At 44.6% G+C, this 19,775-nt stretch overlaps 1 protein-coding gene across 1 annotated transcript in view; it reads left to right on the top strand.

Moving 5' to 3' along the window:
- The first annotated feature begins 8,352 nt into the window (after nt 1-8,352).
- LOC128381783 (scavenger receptor cysteine-rich type 1 protein M130-like) overlaps nt 8,353-19,775 on the top strand; it is a 28,076-nt gene continuing 16,653 nt past the window's right edge. The window contains exons 1-6 of the mRNA XM_053341821.1: nt 8,353-8,395; nt 10,911-10,940; nt 13,253-13,264; nt 15,913-16,191; nt 17,872-18,177; nt 18,321-18,611. Of these exons, the coding sequence (XP_053197796.1) occupies nt 8,353-8,395; nt 10,911-10,940; nt 13,253-13,264; nt 15,913-16,191; nt 17,872-18,177; nt 18,321-18,611 (961 nt within the window). The remainder of the gene's footprint in view (nt 8,396-10,910; nt 10,941-13,252; nt 13,265-15,912; nt 16,192-17,871; nt 18,178-18,320; nt 18,612-19,775) is intronic.

The following is a 19,775-nucleotide window of genomic DNA, read 5'->3' as shown; positions in this document are numbered from 1 at the left end:
GGAAGTATTTGTCTGTGCAGCTTAAATTTGTAATTAAAAACACTTAATGTTTCAGTCTACAGATGTAGAGTGATTATATTAAATAGTTTGAGTCCAAACACACAGAAGTAGTTGAGTTTACCGTCGCGGCAGACGGTATTTCTTGCCGACCTCACTCCTCCAATTTACGGAAAAGTTGCGGTGATTGGACAAAATTGCAAGGCCCGCACATAATCGTGCGGTTTGGTTGAATTTGGTTGTGTTTAATTGTTGTGATCGCGACATCGTGAATTCCTGGAGGGACTGTCTCATGTGTTGTCATCGTGAGCAGTAAGTCTCAGGATCTGAGGTCTAGGAGAAACATATGGCAGCATATCAGCCATCCTATCAACATCCTGAGGAGAAATGCATGATTTACATACAGTTTTAAATTCTGAATAACTGGAGAAAAAGCTGGTGGCTAGTGGCTTCTTGTTAGAAGTTAGTTAAAGAAAATACAAGTTCTTAAATTGCTTTAATTTAATTTATTGTCATGGGATAAATCAAAGATTTTGAAAACATATGATGCGTGCTAGATTAAAATGAGTAGCCTAACAGCTCATGAAAGTATTACCTAGTTTTAGTTTTACATTTGTAAACAGTAGCATTAACTGGAAATGGTCTATGGAATTGGAGAGTAAGACTGCACTGTTGATGACCAAAATGAAAATAGGATAAACAACTTTAGGGTCTAAAGCCTATCACACCCTGTCACTGTGCACATAATGTAGATGGTGTAGGGTTGTTGCCCTAGACCTCATGGTGTTCTACTAATCAGGGTCTGAAAAAGAATTGGAAATTAAAAATCCTAAAGGGCATAGCTTTAATATAGGTGGCAGTTTCCCTGGCAGCTGACCATATACCGACAGTCTCCCCGGCAGCTGACCATATACCGACAGTTTCCCTGGCAGCTGACCATATACCGACAGTTTCCCCGGCAGCTGACCATATACCGACAGTTTCCCCGGCAGCTGATCATATACCGACAGTCTCCCTGGCAGCTGACCATATACCGACAGTTGACCCGGCAGCTGACCATATACCGGCAGTTTCCCTGGCAGCTGACCATATACCGACAGTCTCCCTGGCAGCTGACCATATACCGACAGTCTCCCTGGCAGCTGACCATATACCGACAGTTTCCCCGGCAGCTGACCATATACCGACAGTTGACCCGGCAGCTGACCATATACCGACAGTTTCCCTGGCAGCTGACCATATACCGACAGTTGACCCGGCAGCTGACCATATACCGACAGTTTCCCTGGCAGCTGACCATATACCGACAGTTTCCCTGGCAGCTGACCATATACCGACAGTTGCCCCGGCAGCTGACCATATACCGACAGTTTCCCTGGCAGCTGACCATATACCGACAGTTTCCCCGGCAGCTGACCATATACCGACAGTTGACCCGGCAGCTGACCATATACCGACAGTTTCCCTGGCAGCTGACCATATACCGACAGTTGACCCGGCAGCTGACCATATACCGACAGTTGACCCGGCAGCTGCCCATATACCGACAGTCTCCCTGGCAGCTGACCATATACCGACAGTTTCCCTGGCAGCTGACCATATACCGACAGTTGACCCGGCAGCTGACCATATACCGACAGTTTCCCTGGAAGCTGACCATATACCGACAGTTTCCCTGGCAGCTGACCATATACCGACAGTTGACCCGGCAGCTGACCATATACCGACAGTTTCCCTGGCAGCTGACCATATACCGACAGTTTCCCTGGCAGCTGACCATATACCGACAGTTTCCCTGGCAGCTGACCATATACCGACAGTTGACCCGGCAGCTGACCATATACCGACAGTTGACCCGGCAGCTGACCATATACCGACAGTTTCCCTGGCAGCTGACCATATACCGACAGTTTCCCCGGCAGCTGACCATATACCGACAGTTTCCCCGGCAGCTGACCATATACCGACAGTTTCCCTGACAGCTGACCATATACCGACAGTTGACCCGGCAGCTGACCATATACCGACAGTTGACCCGGCAGCTGACCATATACCGACAGTTTCCCCGGCAGCTGACCATATACCGACAGTCTCCCTGGCAGCTGACCATATACCGACAGTTGACCTGGCAGCTGACCATATACCGACAGTTTCCCCGGCAGCTGACCATATACCGACAGTCTCCCTGGCAGCTGACCATATACCGACAGTTGACCTGGCAGCTGACCATATACCGACAGTTGACCCGGCAGCTGACCATATACCGACAGTTGACCCGGCAGCTGACCATATACCGACAGTCTCCCTGGCAGCTGACCATATACCGACAGTTTCCCCGGCAGCTGACCATATACCGACAGTTTCCCTGGCAGCTGACCATATACCGACAGTTTCCCTGACAGCTGACCATATACCGACAGTTGACCCGGCAGCTGACCATATACCGACAGTTGACCTGGCAGCTGACCATATACCGACAGTTTCCCTGGCAGCTGACCATATACCGACAGTTGACCCGGCAGCTGACCATATACCGACAGTTTCCCCGGCAGCTGACCATATACCGACAGTTTCCCCGGCAGCTGACCATATACCGACAGTCTCCCTGGCAGCTGACCATATACCGACAGTTGACCTGGCAGCTGACCATATACCGACAGTTTCCCCGGCAGCTGACCATATACCGACAGTCTCCCTGGCAGCTGACCATATACCGACAGTTGACCTGGCAGCTGACCATATACCGACAGTTGACCCGGCAGCTGACCATATACCGACAGTCTCCCTGGCAGCTGACCATATACCGACAGTTTCCCCGGCAGCTGACCATATACCGACAGTTTCCCTGGCAGCTGACCATATACCGACAGTTGACCCGGCAGCTGACCATATACCGACAGTTGACCCGGCAGCTGACCATATACCGACAGTTGACCCGGCAGCTGACCATATACCGACAGTTTCCCTGGCAGCTGACCATATACCGACAGTTGCCCCGGCAGCTGACCATATACCGACAGTTTCCCTGGCAGCTGACCATATACCGACAGTTGACCCGGCAGCTGACCATATACCGACAGTTTCCCCGGCAGCTGACCATATACCGACAGTTGACCTGGCAGCTGACCATATACCGACAGTTGACCTGGCAGCTGACCATATACCGACAGTAGACCCGGCAGCTGACCATATACCGACAGTTTCCCTGGCAGCTGACCATATACCGACAGTTTCCCTGGCAGCTGACCATATACCGACAGTTTCCCTGGCAGCTGACCATATACCGACAGTTGACCCGGCAGCTGACCATATACCGACAGTTTCCCCGGCAGCTGACCATATACCGACAGTTGACCCGGCAGCTCATCCGGCAGCTGGAGTTGCCACCGGAAGTGCCGAGACTACCTGCCGCAAAATGCGCTAGCCCTTTCTCGCTCTTCTTCTTCTGTAGTTTGGTGTTCTAGCGTCTAGGGTTAGTGGTTAGTGGTTAGGGGTTAGTGGTTAGGGGTTAGGGGTTAGGGGTTAGGGGTTAGGGTTAGTGGTTAGTGGTTAGTGGTTAGGGGTTAGTGGTTAGTGGTTAGTGGTTAGTGGTTAGGGTTAGTGGTTAGTGGTTAGTGGTTAGGGGTTAGTGGTTAGTGGTTAGGGGTTAGTGGTTAGTGGTTAGTGGTTAGGGTTAGTGGTTAGTGGTTAGTGGTTAGGGTTAGTGGTTAGTGGTTAGGGTTAGTGGTTAGTGGTTAGTGGTTAGGGTTAGTGGTTAGTGGTTAGTGGTTAGTGGTTAGGGTTAGTGGTTAGGGTTAGTGGTTAGTGGTTAGTGGTTAGTGGTTAGGGTTAGTGGTTATTGGTTAGGGTTAGTGGTTATTGGTTAGTGGTTAGGGTTAGTGGTTAGGGTTAGTGGTTAGTGGTTAGTGGTTAGTGGTTAGGGTTAGTGGTTAGGGTTAGTGGTTAGTGGTTAGTGGTTAGTGGTTAGTGGTTAGGGTTAGTGGTTAGTGGTTAGTGGTTAGTGGTTAGGGTTAGTGGTTAGGGTTAGTGGTTAGGGTTAGTGGTTAGGGTTAGGGGTTAGGGTTAGTGGTTAGTGGTTAGTGGTTAGTGGTTAGGGTTAGTGGTTAGTGGTTAGTGGTTAGTGGTTAGGGTTAGTGGTTAGGGTTAGTGGTTAGTGGTTAGTGGTTAGGGTTAGTGGTTAGGGTTAGTGGTTAGGGTTAGTGGTTAGGGTTAGTCGTTAGTGGTTAGTGGTTAGGGTTAGTGGTTAGTGGTTAGGGTTAGTGGTTAGGGTTAGTGGTTAGGGTTAGTGGTTAGGGTTAGTCGTTAGTGGTTAGTGGTTAGGGTTAGTGGTTAGGGTTAGTGGTTAGTGGTTAGGGTTAGTGGTTAGGGTTAGTGGTTAGTGGTTAGTGGTTAGGGTTAGTGGTTAGGGTTAGTGGTTAGGGTTAGTCGTTAGTGGTTAGTGGTTAGGGTTAGTGGTTAGTGGTTAGGGTTAGTGGTTAGGGTTAGTGGTTAGGGTTAGTGGTTAGGGTTAGTCGTTAGTGGTTAGTGGTTAGGGTTAGTGGTTAGGGTTAGTGGTTAGTGGTTAGGGTTAGTGGTTAGTGGTTAGGGTTAGTGGTTAGGGTTAGTGGTTAGTGGTTAGGGGTTAGTGGTTAGTGGTTAGTGGTTAATGGTTAGTGGTTAGTGGTTAGGGTTAGTGGTTAGTGGTTAGGGTTAGTGGTTAGGGTTAGTGGTTAGTGGTTAGGGGTTAGTGGTTAGTGGTTAGTGGTTAATGGTTAGTGGTTAGTGGTTAGGGTTAGGGTTAGGGTTAGTGGTTAGGGTTAGTGGTTAGTGGTTAGTGGTTAGGGTTAGTGGTTAGTGGTTAGGGTTAGTGGTTAGTGGTTAGGGTTAGGGTTAGTGGTTAGTGGTTAGTGGTTAGGGTTAGGGTTAGTGGTTAGTGGTTAGGGTTAGTGGTTAGGGTTAGGGGTAGTGGTTAGGGTTAGTGGTTAGGGGTAGTGGTTAGTGGTTAGGGTTAGTGGTTAGGGTTAGTGGTTAGTGGTTAGTGGTTAGTGGTTAGGGTTAGTGGTTAGGGTTAGTGGTTAGTGGTTAGTGGTTAGGGTTAGTGGTTAGGGGTAGTGGTTAGTGGTTAGGGTTAGTGGTTAGGGTTAGTGGTTAGTGGTTAGTGGTTAGTCGTTAGTGGTTAGGGTTAGTGGTTAGTGGTTAGGGTTAGTGGTTAGGGTTAGTGGTTAGTGGTTAGGGTTAGTGGTTAGGGTTAGTGGTTAGTGGTTAGGGTTAGGGTTAGTGGTTAGGGTTAGGGTTAGGGTTAGTCGTTAGTGGTTAGTGGTTAGGGTTAGGGTTCCTCGTCTCTCCTGCTGACATCCACAGTGAATGCTCTCAGAGGTTTTTTCTTTCTTTTCATTTTGGTAATGAAAGAAGACTAAATAACTAAATACATGTCTAGGATTTATTTTCTACAGTAGTTTTTTATAGTTGTGTCATTTTCTATGTGAACTTTCTCATATTTCAGTTTAATCTGAAGGAACGGAGACAAAATAAGATAATTATCAGTGAGGTCGGACTCAGAACAGGAAAAGGTTCAAAAGAGGTAAGTGGAAATGTCCTGTGCTGTGGAAGCCCCGCCCCCTCTTCCTCTCACAGCCAATCAAACTGCTCATCGCAGCCTGAGTTACATCCTGAGTGCTGAGTGAACAGGAACAGTTCATATTCCTGTTTTCAGTCTCACACACTTATTTGTCTTCTTTTTAATATTAAAAACTTTTTTAAAGTGAACTAAATGAGGTTTTTCTGTGACAGGAAGCATCTGAGTTACCATGGCAACATGTTTATTGTCACGTACAGGACTGAAAGGTGTGAAACCTGTGGTTAGTGGTTTCAGTTCTGAGAAACAGCTCATCAGTTCATTTCTGGCTAATGAGATAATGACCATGATACAGGATGAGACCAGTTTTCATATGAAGACTCTGGCTGTTATATAAAAAAGGTTCAGACCTAAGGCCAACACAGACACAGAACTTTAGCTAGAAATACATAATACATAGATCTGTAGCAGAAAATACACTACATTATCAATCCATCTTTATTTATAAAGCTCCAAATCACAACAGAGTCATGTGAAGGTTCTTTCCACATAGAGCCCTAACCCTCAGAACCAGACTCAGAGTGGGAGAACATCTTTTAACAGGAAGAACCCTCAGAACCAGACTCAGAGTGGGAGAACATCTTTTAACAGGAAGAACCCTCAGAACCAGACTCAGAGTGGGAGAACATCTTTTAACAGGAAGAACCCTCAGAACCAGACTCAGAGTGGGAGAACATCTTTTAACAGGAAGAACCCTCAGAACCAGACTCAGAGTGGGAGAACATCTTTTAACAGGAAGAACCCTCAGAACCAGACTCAGAGTGGGAGAACATCTTTTAACAGGAAGAACCCTCAGAACCAGACTCAGAGTGGGAGAACATCTTTTAACAGGAAGAACCCTCAGAACCAGACTCAGAGTGGGAGAACATCTTTTAACAGGAAGAACCCTCAGAACCAGACTCAGAGTGGGAGAACATCTTTTAACAGGAAGAACCCTCAGAACCAGACTCAGAGTGGGAGAACATCTTTTAACAGGAAGAACCCTCAGAACCAGACTCAGAGTGGGAGAACATCTTTTAACAGGAAGAACCCTCAGAACCAGACTCAGAGTGGGAGAACATCTGCCTGGACCGGCTGGAGTAGAGAGGAGAGAGAGGAAGGAGAGAGGAAGGAGAGGAGAGAGAGGAAGGAGAGGAGAGGAGAGGAAGGAGAGGAGAGAGGAAGGAGAGGAGAGAGAGGAGAGAGAGGAAGGAGAGGAGAGAAAGGAAGGAGAGGAGAGAGGAGAGAGAGAAAGGAGAGGAGAGAGAGGAAGGAGAGAGAGAGAGGAAGGAGAGGAGAGAGAGGAAGGAGAGGAGGAGAGAGAGGAAGGAGAGGAGAGAAAGGAAGGAGAGGAGAGAGGAGAGAGAGGAAGGAGAGGAGAGAGAGGAAGGAGAGGAGGAGAGAGGAAGGAGAGAGAGGAAGGATATGAGAGAGAGAGGAAGGAGAGGAGAGAGAGGAAGGAGAGGAAGGAGAGGAGGAGAGAGAGGAAGGAGAGGAGAGAGAGGAAGGAGAGGAGAGAGAGGAAGGAGAGGAGAGAGGAAGGAGAGGAGAGAGGAAGGAGAGGAGAGAGAGGAAGGAGAGGAGAGAGAAGCACATTGAAGGTCCAGGACTGGAATCTGTCATCTGGACGTCTCCAGGCCCAGATTACCTGTGAGACCAGAAAGCACAGACAACTCCGGGGAAGAAGTTTAGATGGATGGATAGAGAGAGAGAGGGAGGAGAGGAGAGAGGATAGATGGATGGATAGAGAGAGAGAGGGAGGAGGAGAGAGGATAGATGGATGGATAGAGAGAGAGAGGGAGGAGGAGAGAGGATAGATGGATGGATAGAGAGAGAGAGAGGGAGGAGGAGAGAGGATAGATGGATGGATAGAGAGAGAGAGGGAGGAGGAGAGAGGATAGATGGATGGATAGAGAGAGAGAGGGAGGAGGAGAGAGGATAGATGTGTTAGAGTGTTCTAGTAGGTTCATAAGGTTCTATGAGCTGGGAGCGCAGTGTTCTAGTAGGTTCATAAGGTTCTATGAGCTGGGAGCGCAGTGTTCTAGTAGGTTCATAAGGTTCTATGAGCTGGGAGCGCAGTGTTCTAGTAGGTTCATAAGGTTCTATGAGCTGGGAGCGCAGTGTTCTAGTAGGTTCATAAGGTTCTATGAGCTGGGAGCACAGTGTTCTAGTAGGTTCATAAGGTTCTATGAGCTGGAAGCGCAGTGTTCTAGTAGGTTCATAAGGTTCTATGAGCTGGGAGCACAGTGTTCTAGTAGGTTCATAAGGTTCTATGAGCTGGGAGCGCAGTGTTCTAGTAGGTTCATAAGGTTCTATGAGTTCTTTAAGATATGATGGAGCCTGATCATTGAGAGCTTGGAAGGTGAGGAGGAGGATTTTGAATTCTATTCTGAATGTTACAGGAAGCCAAGATATTCGTCTTCTTTTTAAAATTAAAAACTTAAAACAAAAACTTTGTTAAAGTGAACTAAATGAGGTTTTTCTGTGACAGGAAGCATCTGAGGACAAACACATCTGTTACCATGGCAACAGGTTTATTGTCACATACAGGACTAACAGTAGTGTTTGAGCTGCTTCCTGTTATTCTGTCAAATTATTATTTTGGTAAAATCTTGCTCACCTGTCTTTAGTTCAGTTCTTAGAAGCAGCTCATCACTTAATTTCTGGGTAATGAGATAAAAACAGGAAACAGATCATGTGATCATCAGAGGAGAGCTATCGAGTCCGTCAGACGGACACAGAGACAGACGGTCTACCTGGTCATGGATCACCTGCTGATGGTGTTGCTGTTGCTGTGCAGCTCAGGTAGGACTCTGCTTTAATGATGGATGTGTGAAAGACTCAAAACCTCTTTGTAAAAATACTGAATTTAAGTCAAAAGTTGACTGAAGGAAAACTTTACCAGTAAAAAGTAGTGAAATATGTTCAGTTCAGTCCTGATAGTTTCACAGTTTAATAACTGATGTGTTCACATGGAAGCTGGAGTGGAGACACATTATATTTCCTGTGGACCATCTTGTTCCAGAAAAACTGACTTATGAACATTTAGAAGAAGAAAACTGAACAAATTCAGACAAACTGAAAAATGAGCAACCGATTGAATTTGTCTATCAAACACACTCAACCAACAGATCATCAGTATATAAAGGCTGAACACAGCAGTACAGACAAAAGGTCTTTTATAGCTCAACTAGTCTACAGAGATCATCAGTCTGTGACAGAATATACAGCAGCGACACGATGAATCCTTCATGAGACAGAAAATCCCTCTCAACAGTTCGGCTTGCTGCTGCTGTAACAGCCGCGTACTTGTCTTTATTACTTGGAGTCAGAGAGGAGCAGATGGATCCACATGTAGAAAACTCTCAGTGAAAGCAGACTGCAGGAAAACGTCTTTATTCCTGGAACATGCAGATAAAACCCAAAGGTTTGGGGTTGAGGGTTTAGTGTCTTAATGGAGAGTTTGGACGAGCAGAAAGCTGCAAGAACAAAATGAAATGTGATCAGGTTCTAGTGAAGAGGTTCACTAACATATTGAGTTAGAACAAAAACTAATAATACCAGAAAAACCCACATATGGGAGATTATTAGTGACAAAGTCAATGCTGTTAATAAAACCACAAATATTAACACTTGAGGAAAAACTCCATCCTGTACGTATTCTGTCATTGTGCCTCCGTCTCCTGGTCTCCATAGTAACAGACCTGTCCTTCAAAGGTATGATTTATAGACACAGTTAGCATCAGAAATAATACCTTCAGGTTTGGTAAATCACAATGTGTGTGCTAAATAACATATTTACATTTCCTCCTCCTCCCTGTATTTTACACACTGGAGTTGAAACGCCTCGTATTACATATTTATTATTAACGTACTAAATGGACAGCGCGTATTATCTTACGCAGTTGAAAGACATAAACCTCAGTGCGCTGCGTTAGTAGAACAGCTTGCATATTTTTTGCAGACCTTTAGTAAATCAGGCCCAAAGAGTCTAAACCCCACGAGGCCATGAAACTTCGCTCTTGTTGAGGACAAACGTGTTTTTTGTCACGTACAGAACTGACGGGTGGAAAACACCTTTTGAGAGGAAAAGGGGTTTTCCACCAGTCATTTCACGCAGTGTACGTGGTTGAGCTGCTTCCTGTTACTGTCTTATCACAGTAAACGTTTGCTTTGTCTGTACGTCGCCTCTCACCCTTTGACGGCTGGGATTCAGCCTTCGTACGACCCTCTGTAGAATAAGAATGGATCAACTTGATTTACTGGTGTTGTTACTCTTCAATCAATCCTAATAAATGAAGTTGACTAAGTTGGACCAGCAGAAATCCTTAATGCTGAAAGAAAGCCGTTCAATCATGTGGAAATTCTTTACATGATTTTTTAAAGTTGACTCAAAGAGTTTTTCAGTGTGCTATTTCACCGAGATCACTGGATCATCAGTCAGAGAGGATGCTATGACATCACAGTCAGAGAGGATGCTATGACATCACAGTCAGAGAGGATGCTATGACATCACAGTCAGACAGGATGCTATGACATCACAGCTACATAAACTAGCTGAATGATCTTCCTCCTGCTCATCACATCTTTTTGTGACAAACTTCAGCAAACTGCTTGTTTCTCCAGTTTTTATCTGAACCTGCATTAAAATCAGTTAGCTTCTGTTCTTCTGTACAGACAGGAAGAGGAGGAGCTGCTCACTGCTCACAATCTGACATTTACTAAATGAACCGCCACTCAAAAGTCATCAACTTACATTTTAATGTATTCTTGTATTTAATTTACCAAAAGCAAAATAAGATAAGAATGATTCAGCTGATGTCTTTTAATGTGGGATAACAAACCTATTTATGTTGGTTTAAATTAAGTTCACAGCTGATGTGAAAAAGTAACTCCATTTAGCGTTAGCAGGTTAGCTGATTCAGACCAGAGCAAACCAACTATAGGTTTGAGAACACGATTACTTTAGATGTCTAGCTGACTGCCTCTGTCTTCCAGAGTCTCCAGGTTTCTAAACCAGAGAGCAAACACTTTAGTCTGACTTGGTTTTTAGCTCCGTCTTCTAGTTACTGAAAACTGAACATGTTACTTTCACATATACATTATAACAGTCTGTGGCATATTTGGTAAAACAGATGTAAAAGTCATATTGAGGTCCAGTTTGCAGGTCAGTGGTAAACTGGTCAAATGACTCCTGAGTGAGTTCAATAATGAGTGTTTTCACTGAGATGAGCTCTGAGCTGCTGGAAAGCCTCACAGTGTTTGTTCAGTTCACAGCTCTGCACCAATATAAATATTAATTGTGTGATTTTCTCTCCAGGACTCCAGGCTGAAGATGATCACCAACCAGGTAAAAACAGAGACTGTATCTCATGTGGTCTGGGAACACCTCTGATCCTCCAGGAGGAGCTGGAGGACGTTACTCACACCTCCATCAGTGGTGGACACTCAGTCTATTTGGGTTTATGACCAAATACTCTCAAAACTAACAACTCATAGAATATGCTAATGTTAGCCAAAGCAATGCCATCCAGAATAGTTTTAAGATAAGACTTTATTAGTCCCACAGTGAGGACATTTACATTATTGCAGCAGCAAGTGGACACTAAAAAAAGAAAAGCATCAATAGAAAGAATAAAGATGGTCTGCCCATTGTTAGAAGATCCTGTCGACATTGGTGCTGGATCGTGAGAGGTTAAAACTATAAGAGACATTAAGTTAGTTTAATATTCAACATTCAAAATACAAACACATTATGTACTTCAGCCATTTGAGTGAATGATGTCAAACCAATTTTCTGCGTGTTGTAGACAGAGTGGTGTAGGTGAGTGGGGGGATGGCGTAACATGGACTTGGGGAGGGGCAGATGTCTGATGAGCATGAGTTCAGATCATTCACCCACTGTTGGCCCCCCCCCAGCCTGGGAGTTGAGCTCCCTCTGCACAGCCTTCAGCTCCTCCTTGTTTCCTGACCTAAAGCCTCTCTTCTCCTTAAGGAGAGTGTTTATGTCACGGTCTGTTATTAGAAAACCACTCTACAGTCCTGGTGGGTACAGTGTTCCCACCCAGAAGTTGATGTAGTCTGTGATGCAGCTTGTGAAGCTGTTGATGTCCTCCCCATGAGGATCACAGAGTTCCTCCCACACTGTTGTACTGAAACAGTCCTTTAGAGCCTCATCAGCCGTGTATGACCATCTCTTAACAGTGCAGGTGACGGCTGGTGCCTGTGTACTAGAGGTTTATACACAGGCAGGAGATGAACCAGGATGTGGTCAGATCTTCCCACGGGAGGAAGAGGTGAGGAGTTGTATGCCTCCTTGGTCGGCGGCTGTGGAGGTTGATACCCTGCATGCTAGCTCCTGTCATCAGTGTGTGAATGTAATGTAAAAGCACTTTGAGTGTTCATAACGACTAGAAAAGTGTATATAAGTGCAGTCCATTTACCATTTGGTGTTGGTATAAAGTAAGTCCAGTGTGTTATTGTCTCTGGTGTGGCATGTCACATACTGGGTGAATGTGGGCAGTGTAGAGGAAGGAGAGGCAAGATTAAAGTCCCCAGAGATAAAGAGCAGGGCCTGTGGGTGCTGTGTCTGCAGCCTGCTAGTAACAGAGTGAAGCCCATCACAGGCTGCATCAGCATTAGCAGAGGGGAGAACATACACAGCTAGAGCAAATAGCATGAGTGACTTCCCTCAGCAGATAGTGAGACCTCATGCTAACTACTAACAGCTCAATGCATGAGGTAAAATCAGAAAATATGTTTATTTTGTCGTTTCCAAGTAACCTTACGCGGACCGGTCAGAGTCACCAAAGGGCCGTATGTGGCCCAGGTCTGGATTGAGCATGATGAATGGGATTAGTCTGGGAAAATGCAAGATCCTTGAGTGTCTGTAATAGTCAGAGCAACTCAATTTAAATTTTGCATGGAGCCCACATATCCCCCTCTCAACTGAACACATTTAATGCCAACTTGTCCCCACATTGCCCCAAATGCAAAATAGAGATACGTAGTCTTAAGCATTGGTTGTGGTCCTGCAGAAAAATACAAAAGTTTTGGCAAATGGTGGATCTGCAAATTAATAGGATTCTATTCTATTTACTGTGTGAATCAATATGCATGCTGCTTGGGATGTCAAATGGCCTCATGACTATAAAATGTGTGTCCTATTAAACTGGACAACAGAGAAGGCCCTCTCTACAACTCAATGGCTTAATGTTGTAATTCAATAAGTATCTCTTGACTATTCGACATGTATGTTACATGATGAGGATTACATAGTATATGGGAGCCCTTTATGACATACATTGGACTGAATATTGCAACCTTATTGAGAAGAGCACTTGTATAAGGTACGTACCGGGGGAGGCGGGGGACATTGAGTCCGAGTGGGCCATGTTCCGTGCCTCCATTGTTAAGGCGGCTGACCGGAGCTGTGGCCGCAAGGTGGTCGCTGCCTGTCGGGGCGGCAATCCCCGAACCCGCTGGTGGACACCGGTGGTGAGGGATGCCGTCAAGCTGAAGAAGGAGTCCTATAGGGCCTTATTGGCCTGTAGGACTCCGGAGGCAGCAGACAGGTACCGGCAGACCAAGCGAAGTGGCTGGGGAGAGGGAAGTCTGGGCTTCCTGCTTAGGCTGCTGCCCCCGAGACCCGACCAGGATAAGCAGAAGAGGAGGGTACGGCAAGGCACTTGTATAAGGAATGGAAAATGCAGTGTACTCAACTTCCTGTCATATACAGTAGTAGACACTTCAAAGTTCCCATCCAAGCTGAAAGCCAGCTGAATGGCAGCCGACTCCCAGCTGAGTTCCAGCAGCTGGAGTGACCCCTCCTCCTTTTGCCTTAATATGATAAAATAATACATAAAAAAATGGTCAGATTGGGAACTCATATATGCATAATGTCTCCTCGTTGCATTTAGTGTTACTTGAAATGACCAGGGCTCAGCTAGTGTTGCCTTTTAAAAATCGTTGATTTCCCGTGAAAAAAATTAAATATTTAAAAAATATTAATTAATATTAATTAATTAAGTGTACAGTGCTCAAGCACACCTCTTCCAACCGTACTGGGCCAGGGTACACTTGGATTCACACCAGCCAAATAATCTGGACTTTAGGGGGCAAACGTGCTCGGGCACGGTACGATTGCCTAGTGTGAGTGAGCCCTGATTTAATGTAGACACCATAGACTGTATAAAAGAAACCGACCAGTATGAATGAAGCAAGCTCACGGGGCGAGCTCACGGGACGAGACGACAGCTTATGAAAAAAGGTCTTTCATTTCATTGGATCACTTGCTGGTGACGATCAGCCTGTGGGCGGACTTAAGAGAACACACGTGGGGTAGAAGCCGCTGATTGGCTGAGAAGCTTTCACTCAAAGCTTTCCTCAGGCTGCTGATTGGATGAACAGCTAGAATGAAAACTAACTAATGCTGTGTCCGAAATCACTAACTACTCACTATGGGCCTGGGTCAAAACGGGCCTGGGCCTAAAATCCATTCTCCACTCATCCATCCATCCCTCCATCCATCCCTCCATCCATCCATCCATCCATCCATCCATCCATCCATCCCTCCATCCATCCATCCATCCATCCATCCATCCATCCCTCCATCCATCCATCCCTCCATCCATCCATCCATCCATCCATCCATCCATCCATCCATCCCTCCATCCATCCATCCATCCATCCATCCATCCATCCCTCCATCCATCCATCCATCCATCCATCCATCCCTCCATCCATCCATCCATCCATCCATCCATCATCCATCCATCCCTCCATCCCTCCATTCTAACCTGTCATTTTGTTGTATAATGATAATAAAGCTCATTTACTCTTTACAATGCCGACCAGTTAATCAGCTCGTCATTTAAAAATACATTTTATTTTATTACAATTTAAATTGTGCTTACTTCTTGGAGGGAATATTTTCAACGGACATTTTTACTGGAAGTCTAAAAATATAGGTACCGGACTTCGGCAGATTTGACCAGAGTCCCCAGTATGTGGTTGTCACCGTCCGCTGACATAGCCTACTACGTAATATATAGCGCGTCCTGTTTTGAATCAGTAGACTGGGTTTGTCTCATGGGCTATTTCTTGGTTTGACAGTGACAGTGATCCGCGAGTGTTTCCTGTGACAGACGGTGTCCTGTCAGATGTACGGCAGCTTCAATTGCATCCGTACTTTCTAATGGATTAACTATATTGAACCTTCATTAGGCGACTTTATACAGAAGAATAGAAGTAAATACATGTAATATTAGTGTATATAATATTTAGCCTAGTATTTTAATCAGGTTTAATCACAGGGTTGTAATGTGATGGACATCTTAGTCTTTTCTATGAGCAGTGGGTCTAAACACACCACCAGTCGGGATCACATGACCCCCCTGCGCCCGTTATCAGGCCAGCAGGAAACACGGGAACTTTGAAATGGCTTCATCTGTACATGTCTGTCTCTGTACCACCAGTTTCTCTTTTGTCTGTGAGCTGAGTTGTTGTTGTTATCATTTGTGTACTGTTTAAAACCAAATGGTGGGCAAGAGCTGCAACAACAGGCTGCCACTCCTGAGGTGCCGTCTAGAAAGATCTATCATTATATAACGTGTTTCTAAGGTGTTTGGGACCAAGCACAATAATTTAAGTCTTTTCAGAGTCTAATAGCAGAAAGTTGCATCATGCAGGTCTTTATGTCTTTAAGGCATGTTTGGGGTTCAGTTAACTGGTTGGTTTTATCTGGTTTTATTGAAAGATATAATAGAGTATCATCTGCATAACATAATTTATGAACATTTATGGAGTGATTCTGAATAATATTACCTACAGGAAGCAAATATAAGGAGAATAGTATTGGTCCAAACACTGAACGCTGAGGAACACCATGCTTTTGTTTGCATGGAGGATTTATCATTAACAAACTGAAATCCATCTGATAGACAGGACTTAAACCATTTTAATGCAGATCAAATGTTCTTGTAAGGATTTGATGATCTATAGTGTTGAAGGCAGCACTAAGATCTAACAGGATGAGGACAGAGAGAAGTCCATTGTCTGATGGAGTTAAAAGTTCATTAGTAACGTTTACTAATGCAGTCTCTGTGCTATGATGAGCTCTAAATCCAGACTGAAAACCCTCAAAAAAAACTATTGTTGCTAACCACAAAGTTAATTTAACAGGAACATAGACAATGCACTAATTACTTTCAAATTCACTTTTCAAACTAACTCACTTCATTCTTTTACTGATGACTCTCTTGTTTCTGTTCTAATGAAACTCACTTTATTCTTTTACTGATGACTCTCTTGTTTCTGTTCAGAGTTCAGGTTGGTGGGAGGAGCCAGTCGCTGTGCAGGTACACTGGAGGTGAAACACGGAGAATGGAGACAAGTGAGTTCCTCTTTCTGGACCCTGAAGGTAGCAGATGTAATATGTAGATATTTGGACTGTGGCTCTGCTGTTTCAACAAGAAGCAGAAATGAAGACTCAGACAGATCTGTATGGGAGATCAACTCTGACTGTCTTCGGTCTGGATCTGCACTGAGGGACTGTGTATCATCAGATTCTTCTTCCTCCATCCTGGAGCTCACCTGTTCAGGTAAGTCCATCAGTGACATCATCTCTGACAGTAATATGTTCCTTCCTCTGTCACAGTGATAGTTGGTGGTTTCCATTGGACTGAACTGTAAACTTATTAAGGACGACAGCATCCTAAAGGGTAGAGAAGTTAGCTTGTTCCTGGAGGCTCATTGATTCAAACTGAGACAATCTGCACCTTTAAGGATATTCACACTACAAGAGAAAGCAGCAGTAGTAGCAGTTTACAGTTACAATATACTGTATGTATATGGTATTTAATCATTTGTATGAACACAGTGTAAACAGAGCAGTTAGCTGCTCTCTGTCAGCTCAGTGTCAGAACCATGATCAGATGTACTGACTTCACACTAGGGATCAGTTTCATTAGGATTTCATCAATACTACTACGCTTATCAATACCTCTTATTAATCCAGTTCTCCAGTGTTCAGCCAGAGGATGAGCACAGATTATCTGAAATGCTGACTGGAGCTGCATCAGTGGGGATGATGGAAGTAGAGGTTGGAGAGACTGCAGCAGAATCAGAGGCTGAGGTCCCAAGTTCCCTGGAACAGGTGGTGTTGGTATGTGTAGGGTCGAAGATGATTGCATCCATCTGCGTTTCTGCCTCATACATTTTGTAGAGAATAGAGATTCTTTGCTCCAATTTATAGAGCTTGTGGCAGAGACAGACACAGCTCTTACAGCCTGGTACGGAGTAAGTGAAGTCATGGCTGTCTCTGTGCCCCACTTGCTTCTTTAGATCCAGACACCAGATGAATAAGATGGTTTGTCTAGATAAACTTTATTTTCTGAGATGACGTGGGTCTAAATGTATTTTGTGAGAAAAGTGGCTTGAAAAATGTAAAAAGTAAAATGTAAAAATCAATATATGGGAGAGCTTTATGGAGGAACAGACAGTTCTCTGTAGCCTGAGCTGAGGTCTGATAGCATGAGCTGCTACTGCTGAAAGCAATAATCTGACAGAGGAAAACAGGAGGAGTCTAATTCAGATTAGCTGTAGCTTCATCCATTATTCTACTGTGAACAGAGTTATGAGGGGCGTGACTACCTAATAACAGAGAGACTCCTCCTTCTAAACTTCTACATCTTCTTTTATATGTTTTGGGGTATTTCTGCCTTAATTGACAGCTGATGGTGGAGAAGTAGACAGGAAACAAGGGGGAGAGAGAGGGGTATGAAATGTACCAAAGGTCTCCAGTCAGAGTTGAATCAGGGACGTTGTGGTTATGTGGTGCTGTAACCATTCAGCTACCATGGTGCTCTGATCTTCTTTATTTTCTGATATCATGCATTGCTGTCCACCACAGTGTCATTCTTCATGTTACAGAGGTCTGTCTGTATTACTGGTTTTTATGTTGTTTGTCTGAAACTTTCTGTTGCTGCCTGTCTTGGCCAGGACACTCCTGCAAAAGACAAGTTTAATCTTAATGAGGTTTTCCTGCTAAAATAAAGATTCAGTAGAAAACAAACATTCTACCACAAGATGGTGCCTGAATAAGACATTTTAAAATCATACAAATAACATGAACTACTTTCTGTAGATAAAGACTTGAGTCAGGGTATGAATGTGCTCTCTCTCTTTATCAGTCGTTACTTTCAAATTCAGAAAAAGCTTTATTGGTATGAATGTTGCAGTTAAATATTCCCAAAACTAATGATGGTCCTCTCTCTCTCCAGACTCTGTCAGGCTGGTGAATGGGACTAGTCTGTGTTCAGGCAGACTGGAGGTGAAGTCTGAGCAGTCGTGGTCCTCAGTGTGTGAAGCTGACTTTGACCAGCAGGATGCAGAGGTGGTCTGTAGGGAGCTTGGCTGTGGGGCTCCTTCAGTCCTCCAGGGGGCGCTCTATGGAGAAGTGGAGGCTCCAATGTGGACCAAAGAGTTCCAGTGTGGAGGCAATGAGTCTGCTCTCCTGGACTGTAGAAGATCAGACTCAGCTAGAAGAACCTGCTCACCTGGTAAAGCTGTTGGACTCACCTGCTCAGGTAGAAGAGGAGCTGCAGCTTTGATTTGTCTTCATTTCTGTTCTAATGAAACTCACTTTATTCTTTTACTGATGATTCTCTTGTTTCTGTTCTAATGAAACTCACTTTATTCTTTTACTGATGACTCTCTTGTTTCTGTTCAGAGCCTGTCAGGTTGGTGGGAGGAGCCAGTCGCTGTGCAGGTACACCGGAGCTGAAACAGGGAGAGTGGAGACCAGTGAGTTACTATGGCTGGACCCTGAAGGATGCAGATGTAATGTGTAGATATTTGGACTGTGGCTCTGCTGTTTCAAAAAGAAGAAGATATGAAGCCTCATACAGATCTGTATGGGAGATCAGATCTGACTGTCTTCAGTCTGGATCTGCACTGAGGGACTGTGTATATTCATCATCATCACATTCCTTTCCCTCCATCGTGGAGCTCACCTGCTCAGGTAAGTCCATCAGTGACATCATCTCTGACAGTAATATTTCCCTTCCTCTGTCACAGTGATAGTTGGTGGTTTCCATTGGACTGAACTGTAAACTTATCCAGGACGACAGCATCCTAAAGGGTAGAGAAGTTAGCTTGTTCCTGGAGGCTCATTGATTCAAACTGAGACAATCTGCACCTTTAAGGATATTCACACTACAAGAGAAAGCAGCAGTAGTAGCAGTTTACAGTTACAATATACTGTATGTATATGGTATTTAATCATTTGTATGAACACAGTGTAAACAGAGCAGTTTGCTGCTCTCTGTCAGCTCAGTGTCAGAACCATGATCAGATGTACTGACTTCACACTAGGGATCAGTTTCATTAGGATTTCATCAATACTACTACTCTTATCAATACCTCTTATTAATCCAGTTCTCCAGTGATCAGCCAGAGGATGAGTACAGATTCTCTGAAATGCTGACTGGAGCTGCATCAGTGGGGATGATGGAAGTAGAGTTTGGAGAGACTGCAGCAGAATCAGAGGCTGAGGTCCCAAGTTCCCTGGAACAGGTGGTGTTGGTATGTGCAGGGCCGAAGATGATTGCATCCATCTGCGTTTCTGCCTCATACATTTTGTAGAGAATAGAGATTCTTTGCTCCAAGTTATAGAGCTTGTGGCAGAGACAGACACAGCTCTTACAGCCTGGTACGGAGTAAGTGAAGTCATGGCTGACTCTGTGCCCCACTTGCTTCTTTAGATCCAGACACCAGATGAATAAGATGGTTTGTCTAGATAAACTTTATTTTCCGAAATGACATGGGTCTAAATGTATTTTGTGAGAAACGTGGCTTGAAAAATGTAAAAAGTAAAATGTAAAAATCAATATATGGGAGAGCTTTATGGTGGGACAGACAGTTCTCTGTAGTCTGAGCTGAGGTCTGATAACATGAGCTGCTACTGCTGAAAGCAATAATCTGACAGAGGAAAACAGGAGGAGTCTAATTCAGATTAGCTGTAGCTTCATCCATTATTCTACTGTGAACAGAGTTATGAGGGGCGTGACTACCTAATAACAGAGAGACTCCTCCTTCTAAACTTCTACATCTTCTTTTATATGTTTTGGGGTATTTCTGCCTTAATTGGCAGCTGATGGTGTAGAAGTAGACAGGAGACAAGGGG

The sequence above is a fragment of the Scomber japonicus genome, chromosome 20, assembly GCF_027409825.1.
Source record: "Scomber japonicus isolate fScoJap1 chromosome 20, fScoJap1.pri, whole genome shotgun sequence".
Lineage (NCBI taxonomy): Eukaryota > Metazoa > Chordata > Actinopteri > Scombriformes > Scombridae > Scomber > Scomber japonicus.
Note: the sequence above shows the minus strand (reverse complement) of the source record. Positions and strands in the feature narration are given on the sequence as shown.